Source organism: Priapulus caudatus, unplaced genomic scaffold, assembly GCF_000485595.1.
Source record: "Priapulus caudatus unplaced genomic scaffold, Priapulus_caudatus-5.0.1 Scaffold2044, whole genome shotgun sequence".
NCBI classification, from domain to species: domain Eukaryota; kingdom Metazoa; phylum Priapulida; class Priapulimorpha; order Priapulimorphida; family Priapulidae; genus Priapulus; species Priapulus caudatus.
Genome location: NW_014579105.1, coordinates 1 through 9472, shown reverse-complemented (window position 1 = coordinate 9472; position 9472 = coordinate 1). Strand labels below are relative to the sequence as shown.

General features: G+C 43.1%; 2 protein-coding genes across 2 annotated transcripts; one reads left to right on the top strand and one right to left on the bottom strand.

The window, feature by feature from the left end:
* Positions 1-398: 398 nt before the first annotated feature.
* On the top strand, positions 399-5894 carry LOC106818131. Its single transcript, XM_014822850.1, has 4 exons — positions 399-665; positions 1034-1183; positions 2888-3050; positions 4286-5894. The coding sequence occupies exons 1-4, from the start codon at positions 482-484 to the stop codon at positions 4332-4334; spliced, it is 546 nt and encodes a 181-aa protein (XP_014678336.1). The 5' UTR covers positions 399-481; the 3' UTR covers positions 4335-5894.
* A 1502-nt stretch (positions 5895-7396) lies between these two features.
* On the bottom strand, positions 7397-9206 carry LOC106818128 (pseudouridine-5'-phosphatase-like). The gene is made up of 2 exons (XM_014822846.1): positions 9201-9206; positions 7397-7579 (listed from the first exon to the last, which is right to left on the bottom strand). The coding sequence occupies exons 1-2, from the start codon at positions 9204-9206 to the stop codon at positions 7397-7399; spliced, it is 189 nt and encodes a 62-aa protein (XP_014678332.1).
* Between the last annotated feature and the right edge of the window lie 266 nt (positions 9207-9472).

The following is a 9472-nucleotide window of genomic DNA, read 5'->3' as shown; positions in this document are numbered from 1 at the left end:
AATCATAGTGAAATGCAGACGAAACATGTACCGCGTTTACACCGTAATGGTTTGGCTCGAGCTGAATGGGCTAAATTTGGCTCAGGCTACATTTGGCTCGGGCCGGATTGAGTCCGAGCGTTCACACTTACGGAAGTAAATACTGTCTGCCAAATTCAAATAAATTTTATTGCACAAATATCTCACAGATACTTTGGCAGTGTGCCGCGAGATGGCGGTGTGTACGATTCAGTGTTAGACTGGTACTCGCTCCCACCTCGATTACTCGATGGGTAAATAATCGTAAACCCATCGAGTAACTAAGCCGAGAAGTGGGACCGGGTACCAGTCTAATTCAATGTTTACTTTCGTTTGCTACAGTGGCGCTCCCTATGTAAAAGATTTCGTGCGAACACTCGCGCAAGCCGCTGACCTAGTTCTTGGGACTTGTTTATAAGTTGTGCCTTATTTCTTGGCTTGCCTGTGTGATTTCCTTATTAGAATGTCGGGAATTTTAGCTATCCGAATGAATACGAGAATGTTAGCTTGTTGCGTCTCGCTGCAGAAAAGATTGCTTGCGCAAACTGTCGCCAAGAGCACCACTGCGAGCGTGTTGACAGAACGACGATTTAGTGTTGAACGCGGTCAGCCTCCAACTTCAAATTCGCCAACAGTCATACAGTTAGGTAAGTAGGTTCTGTGGTGCAAGTAAGTAAGTAAGTAAGTAGTTACTGCATTGTAAGAAGTGCATGGTGTCCATAGTGTCCATGTGTAGCATAGTGCTATTTATTGATAGCAAACATTTAAAATGATTGTAATTTGTACTTCTAGCTATATAGCTGCCTATACAGTATTAATAATTATGTATATTATTATGTAGCTCTATAGTACTATAGCCCGCGTACAGTTGGCTAGCGGCAACTGTTCGCGGGCTATAGTACTAGAGCTAATTATTATTATGTACCTCGCCCTCGTATGTTGGCGTGTGTGGTGGGGGGGGGCGGCACTGGGTGTTGTACTGTTGGGGTTATTCGTTTTACTTTTCTCTTTCCAGTTAGATGCTATTCTACACACGACTATGAAATGACTTATGAAGAGCTGAAAGCACTGTTGAATACCGGTGGTGTACAGCTGTTTGATGTTCGAGAACCAAGTGAGATAGAAAGAGACGGCGAAGTACTCCAGAATGCAGCAAATTTACCGCGTAGGTTTTTTGCAGGGATGAACTGTACAGCTATCTGTTCTCACAGCTGCAATATACACAGCTCGTGAAAACAGGCTAATATAGTACGTACTACCATTTCTACTACAGGTACGTGGCTAACCTATTTTGCTTGCGGGGGCCAAGGCCACGTGTGTGTTGCCCCATTATACAGCCACCATTGGCCGGCTACTACCACTGGATAACATTGTGAACATGTTATCCACATTACTTATGCAATCCAGTGGCTGATCCAGAAGTGAATTTTAAGTGGGAGGTGGGGGGGGCGAATCGTGCGAGCTCAAAGGGCACGAAGCGCCCGAGGGGAGGGTGTAGGCTAAAAATACCCTTGCCCTGAAATTCTGGGGGGGGCCGGGCGACTGCCCCCTAGTTGGGCCCCCTGGATCTGCCACTGCAATCATGCAAACATAGTGTTTCTTTCCAGGAACTATTTGCACTAGCGTACCCCCATCGCTCAACATAATTTATGCGTGTCTATACGCCGAAACTCTGTCGACGTTTGTTTCAAAATCCTCTAGTTTGGAGCACATTTCTGCTGAATAAGAACATTTCTTGAATGTTTGCATACTGCAAGTATGCTCAGTCACAGTAGGTGTATGTACAGTGTTCTCATTAGGAACGGCCACTCGCCGAATTGACCGTCTACTCTGCTGTTTCAGCCGGTTACAATTGCTCAAGTATATTTTTAAAAAAAGAAAAAAAGTTTATTTGCATTTAGTTTGCTCTAATTATTCTCCAAAGTGAAAGTGTTTTATGAGCTACTACTAATAAATCAAGTTAAGTATATTTGTATGGCATGTTATGGCACAACAAGCATCGTTTTGTTTTGAGTAATGCTATTTACGTACTTAATTGTCTAAACTTATAATTACTAAATTGTCATAATTTGGAAACTTTGGTAACTCTGAATGTACCAGGAGAAACCAAGTTGGGAAAAGGACCATACTGTTAATCAAATGTGTCTGTTTACTGCAGCTCAGAAGACACCAGATTGCATCTCAGAGCATCTAGGTTTAAAAAAAAAAAATTTGGGGGGTACGCTCCAAACCCACTCTGCCGCACACTCCCCCATGGCCTGTTGCAAAAGCATTTCGGCCTTACTATAAAGAGATAATGAAAACCTGTATTAGGCTTTTTGTTGCGAGTTTATCCACTTTAAAGATTGGAGTGCAGGGTTCTCCGCCAGGATGAAATTGAAACAGGCGGGTAGGGGGAGGGGGAGGGGAGGGGCAACTAGGGGGGTCCGGGGGCCTGGTGACCCACTGGCAGCAAGAACAAGTCCTCACCTGCAGCTACAACACACATGCATCTATTGACTATATATAACGTTGTTATATATAGTTATATATAACTACTATAACAACTATAGCTACTATAACAACTATAATTACTATAACAACTATATATAACGTTGTTATATATAGTCAATAGATGCGTGTGTGCTGTAGCTGCAGGTGCGGACTTGTTCTTGCTGCCAGTGGGTCGAATGGGAATTCTTGCCGAGGTGGCCCCTCAATTGCCAGTAGCAGCAGCGCCTCCAAAGCTGACTCACTCAGCCTGTTCCTCATGTAACCATTCCCATTAAAAAAAAAAGTTTTCCCAAACGGGGCGGGCGCGCCCGGTTTGCGCAACGTAGGGAGAAGCCTGGAGTGATAAGCTTTACATACACTTTCATTTTCTATTCAGTTGGGCAGGTTAAGGAAGCTCTGGTAATGACTGAGGAGGCATTTGCTGAGAAGTATAAGTGTGCAAGGCCACAGAAGTGGGACGCTAATGTCATCTTCTACGGACTAGGACCCATCAAGAGCACCGCTGCTGTTGAGCTTGCACACAAGGCTGGATACACAAAGTACGTCGGTTCCCTTTTTGGTAAAAGGATCAGATTTCACGCAAACATGACATTTTAAGGAAGAGTGTCCTGGATCGTACCACTTTTAAAATTGCAATGTCTGCTAAGCAGCAACCTAATTTAAGACAATTTCCAACACTGAGAGTGGCCTCCTACGTTGGCCAGTGCTGCTAGGCATCTTGCTCATGTTTTTTTTCTGGATAATAACGACGAGAAACCCTATAATCACCGATGTGTGCTTCAGTATGCCAGGTTATAAATGCCAAATTGATACCCCTCCTTTAAATGTTTCGTTATTTATGTCTACAAGAATAGCATAAGACAGTGTTAGAGCTTTAAAATAAAAACCACTCGCCAAACTGGGCGAGTGAGTCCATAAATTAACTCGCCCAAACGGAATCTGTACTCGCCCAAATTTTAAAACAAAAATGCTTGTCAAACAATAGTGAAAAAACACAAAAACACCATTGATTTAACTACACATGTAGTTCATTGATCACGTTTCTCAAAAATTCAAAGCACATCTCCTCTGAAAGTTCCTGTTTTCATTTTCATTTAATTTACTTTTATTCTCGGGCTGCTTTGCCCCGTCAATGAAACGCCACGTTACGCCGATTTTATTGACTTGTTAACACCTTAGGCCAACGTGACTTTTAAACAATTCTGCACTCCCCCCCCTCCCCCCTCCCCATACATCAATCAATATGCTGCCCCAGGCACACAGCCACGCCGTGCTGGCGCTGCACGCTCTGGCAGGCTGCTTTCTTCGGCGACCTTTGATAATATAAAGTGAGGATGTCGTGGGATAGCCGCCCTTCACAATCGCTACAACTGTATTTCATCAATGTTTGGATATATATCGTAAGGAACCAACATTTGATTAAAGTTTAAGACGATTATTTTTACTCGCCAACATGGGCGAGTCAGCTTTAGCTTTTACTCGCCCGATATTATTTTCACTCGACATTGGCGAGCGGGCGAGTGCCAAGCTCGCACGCTGTAAGATAGAAGTGTTGAGGGTGGGGTTATATAAATCGGACAGAGAAAATTGAGGTGACTGTTCCCAAATAAAATTAGATAGAGTGATGGAGGTTTCACTTGCTGAAGCTATGTAAATGTCTCGATGCAGGCATAGTCGTCATTATTGTACATGTGGAATCTAGTAGCATGGCAGTGTGCCAGTCAAAGCCGTCAGTGTTAATGTGCAAGCAACATTTCACTGTTTACGTTTTCAGAGCAAGACATTATCCCGGCGGGATAGCGGAGTGGAAGTCAAAGCATTGAAAGCGGTGAGACGTTCCAGTGAAAGCTGGCAAGAGCGTGTGAACTGCTCACTGTGTAGCACTTACACAGTGATCATAATCGTGGTTTCTTGCTGATTTTTCTTAATGAAGATTTAACAATCATGCTACAGCCACAACATTAACACCACAGTAGCTAAATTACGTAAGTAGTTTTAAGTAATTATTCTAATTAAACTGAAATGTTATTTACAGTCAGTAGCCTTGATGCTAGTCACCTTTGAAGCGAGGTTTCCTATTAACCGATATTGCCTCGCATGTATACCTGCCTGTGCCAAAACACCATTATACTTCATGTATAGGATGTATTGCTTGTGAAAGGTTTCTAAGCTTAATATGGCCATTTTACTTGCTGCTGTGGTTTAGCTGAACTGCAGGGTTCAGACTAGTATCAGTATTTGGGTAAGTGTGGGGTAGAAGCGTTTATTTAGGATGAAGCATGGTTAGCACAGTAGTGTTCCGATCAGAGACCTAACACTATAACTGCAGTGCTATGGTCTCTGCTACATACGGTGTGTGTAATGTGGGGTTATGATGTTGAACGTGTTGGCAGGAGTGCTGCAGTGTTTTTGAAGCTGCTTATCTTCCCAGCACATTGAAGAGTAATATCTGACGTGCGTTAGAATTTGATGTATTTCTAGTAAGGTGAAGGCGGTGGAAAGTGGTGCTAAAAGTAGTTGCATGATATTCGAGTAGGGAGTCATTCTAGATACAACAATGTAACCCAAACACAGAATAGGGGGGGGGGGGATTTAGTACCCCTATCCTGTGTTTGGGTTACATTATTGTATCTAGGAGGCATTCATGCAGACATGGTGGAGGCTGTATCAGGATATAGATGATATACAGATCATATGGAGAAATGGGTGAGTAGGGTAATATCAGGGGTTGATAATGACACATTTGTCATTATCAACCCCTGGTAATATCAAATGCGGCTATAATAGCTGATACTACTGTTGTGATGTCGTGAGATTTTACTGTGCATGGTGGGTTGTGGCATGCATGGCCAAACTACTAGTACAGAGTAAGTTTATTTCAGCTGAAACAAATGATAGTCAATAGTATTTGGGGATCTCCACGGCCCCTTCGCATCTCGCGTTTGAAGCGAATTTGCGACCTTGAATCCTCCGACAAGTCTTAATTACCAGCTGTAGTTACTTTTGGTAAACCCAACTCGTGTTTTCACTGGCTGAGTTATGTCTCCGAACTGATCGAGGTAACGTTTGGGCCACTTGTGACAGACGTAATTGACCCTCGATACAGTCCCCTCCCCCCCATCCGTCCATAAGCGACATGCCTTCTGGAGTCTCTGGAGAGAACCCTGTTATTGATGTAGAATATTCTAGGTTTTTGTTATCCGTGGTGTCATGAATGTCGTGCGATTTTTCCATGAGATAACGGATAGCAGCAAGATTGTCAGGTAAGGAATGGTACGGCCGGGTATGTGCCAACAAGGCCCAACATTTAATATTTTTGCAATGATACAATGTAAGTATTCAATAAATAGCAAGTAAAATAGACTGTAGTTGATGAAACAGGAGTTGTTGAATTTTGACTCGTTTTATATAATAACCACTCATTAACACTCGACTGTAACTTTGAAGACATAAGCCCTATGGTATAGGCGCTTGCTGTCCAAGATCCAGATATGTATCCACACAATTAGGTCATTCAATTTGCTTACACTGACATGCAGCAACCCCAAAAAAACCTGTCGCCCTGAGAAATTTTTCATGTAACCGCATCTCCCTGTCGATGGGTACAGTACGTACTGGGGATATAGAGTGCGAAATATCATGCGTAGCTATTAATAGATCAGCTGGGTGACTGCCTAAAGCAGAGACAAAATGCAGGCAAAGCTTGAATTGAAAACACGTGCATTGAACAACTATTTTTTTAGAGAGAGAGAGTTTCCTCGAGTAAGAAGTTTCCCCCTTTGCTTTGGCCGACACCAGCTGTACTAATGCGCACGGAGCAATGTGTCTCAGTGACAACTGTATCTCCTGGTTCACATGCAGTCAGCTATCTCTCTACCCCTACACACTTCTATGCGCTGTGGTCACGTGAAATCTAACTTTTCACGAATATCCGTAGAATAACGTATATGTCCCTGCATAGGTGCATGCTCATAGGTAATGTCAAAGAAATTTCTAAAATGATACCTGAATTGATAATTTATTAGACGTCTTTTCAATATTCAGCAAACATCAACCATTAAGAATTGAAATCAACCTATACATAATATATGATAAGCATAGTTGTAATACTACTAAGAACAATAACATTAATGGTATATATGATCACATGATAATGTAATTCAACGATGATGTGTAAATCACTTAATGCAGCAAAGTCTTACTAGCTGAGCTGCAATATTGCATTCATGAGCCTGTATTGGGATTAAGAAACTATATTCCTTGCCAAGAGTCAATTCAACGAATTTTGCAAAAAGGTTTTGTATGTTTAGGCCATCACAGTTTCCAATAACTCAAAAGCTACCAACATAGCTGGGTTAAAAATAGCTGAGAGCTGATGTTTTGGGTATGACTCTGTACATTTCTTTATCTCTCATTTATTGTAAGAAATATCCAGTCACTGCATTCCTGCACAACCCTATATGAAACAATGCTACCACTAGTGGTACCTTGTAAACTTCCTTTTCAAATCACACTTGGTCACTGGACACAGCACATTTAATCTACATGCATTTTATTTCCAATGGTATTTGCTATAATCAAGGCTCGTATTACACAACAACAATAACCATCTTTTTTTAATCTGAGATAGACAATTTCCCACAGTTTAAAAATGTAAACTAATAAAATCCACACCATGACACACTGGTACATGGCAAGCACATTAGCAGCACTGCCGCAACAGTGCAACGTTGTTTCAACAGGTTACACGAAAAACTCTCACTCTCTCGCTGCATATCGTTGCTCGGCAGCAGCAACGTAGCAACTGCACCAAACGAGAGCGAATATCACAGATGTCGCACTGCGTAACCATGGGAACATGCAGTCTCGTGAGTCGTCCGTCACCTCACGCGCTGTTGAACGCCGGAAGTCCGAACATCTCCGGCTGGAAATCTTCCATGGAGTTGAGCAGAACTGTGGCTTTTGGACACAAGGAGCGATCCATGTCCACGTGTGGGATCATGACCACCTGCATACCGGCAGCGAGCGCAGCCACCACTCCGTTTGGCGCATCCTCAAACACGAGAACCTACAAACAAGAGAACAGGTTGCAGCACTGGTCATAAACTCGGTGACTATCAGCACCTGCAACCGAGAGCACAGATATAGGTAGGAACACTGCAACTATAGGTAGCAGCACTGCAACTATAGGTAGCCCTTACCTATAGTTGCCAGTGTTGCTACCTATAGTTGCCAGTGTTGCCTACCATAGTTGTGTTAGTGTTGCATACATATAGTTGCAGTGCTGCTACCCTATAGTTGCAATGTTGACTATCGATAGTTGCAGCGTGTTGCCTACTATAGTTGCAGTGTTACCTAACCTAGTAGTTCATGCTGCTACTGATAGTTGCAATGGTTTGCCTACCGATAGTGGCAGTTTGTTGCCTACCTATAGTTGCATGCTGCCTACCCTAGTTGCGGGTGTTTGTTACTATAGTTGCAGTGTTCCACTATCTAGTTGCCAGATGTTGCTACAGTATTAGTTGCAGTGTGCTTACCTATAGTTGCAGTGTTTGCCTACCTATAGTGGGAGTCGTGTTACCTATAGTTGCAGTGTTCCTACCTTAGTTTGCAGATAGTTGCCCTACAATATAGTTGCCCAGTGCTGCCTACTATAGTCTGCAGTGGTTCCTACCTATAGTTGCAAATGTTGCCTACATATAGTTTGCAGTTTGCTACTATAGTTGCCAGTGTTGCTACCTATGAAGTTGGCGGTGTTGTTACCTATAGTGCCAGTGTTTCCTACCTATAGTATGCAAGTGTTGCGTGACATATAGTGTGCAGTGCTTGCCGTACCTATAAGTTGCGGTGTTGCTAGCCAATAGTTGCAGTGTTAGCTACTATAGTTGCCGGCTGTGCCTAGCCTATAGTGCAATGGTTGCTGACCTATCAGTTGGCAGTGTTGCTACTAATAGTGCAGGTCCTACCGTATAGTTGCAGTGTTGTTAAACTATAGTTGCAAGTGTTGCCTACCTACAAGTTGACAGTGTTGCTACACCCTATAGTTGGCAGTGCTGGCTACCTATAGTTGCAAATGTTGCTACCATATAGGTTGCAGTGCTTCGCTACCTATAGATTGCAGTGTTGCTACCTATAGTTGCAGTGTTCCTACCTATAGTTGCCGGTGCCTGCCTACTATAGTTTGCGGTGTTGCTACCTATAGTTGCAGTGCTGCCTACCCTATAGTTTGCAGTTGTTCCTACTATAGTGCGGTGTTGCCTACCTATAGTTGTGCGTGTTGCCTACCTATAGTTGCAGTGTTGCTACCTATAGTTGCAGTGTTTGCTACCTTATTAAGTTTGCAGTGTTTGCTACCTATAGGTTGCAGTGCTGCTAACCTATAGTTGCATGTTGCTACCTATAGTTGCAGTGTGCTACTATTAGTGCAGTTGTTGCTACTATAGTTGCCAGTGTTGCTACCGTATAAGTTGCAGTGTTGCTAACTATAGTTGCAGTGCTAGCTACCTTATAGCTTGCAACTGTTGCTTACCTATAGTTTGCAGTGTTGCTATATAGTTGATGGTGTTGCTACTATAGTTGCAGTGTTGCTTTAACGTATAGTTGCAGTGTTGCTACCTATACGCTTTGCAGTGTTGCTAGCCTATAGTTGCCAGTGCTGCCTACCTATAGTTGCCCAATTGTTGCTTTACCTCCATAGTTGCAGTGTTGCTACCTATAGATTGCAGTGCTTCCACTATAGTTGCGGTGCTGCCTCACCTATCAGCTTGCGGTTTGCTACCTATAGTTGCGGTGTTGCTACCTATAGTGACGGTGTTGTTACCTATAGTGTTGTGGTGTTCCGACCTATAGTGCGGTGCTGCTACCCCTATAGTGCCCCAAATGTTGCTAACTGATAGCTTGCAGTGGCTGCTACCTATCAGGTTGCCAATGTTGCTACTCTATAGTTGGCCCAAGTGTTAGC

Coding starts and splice junctions, on each gene's coding strand:
- LOC106818131 (XM_014822850.1), top strand. CDS start 482: ATGTCGGGAATTTTAGCTATCCGAATGAATACGAGAATGTTAGCTTGT. Junction 666..1,033: donor GCCAACAGTCATACAGTTAG/GTAAGTAGGTTC, acceptor TTCTCTTTCCAG/TTAGATGCTATTCTACACAC. Junction 3,051..4,285: donor CACAAGGCTGGATACACAAA/GTACGTCGGTTC, acceptor TTACGTTTTCAG/AGCAAGACATTATCCCGGCG.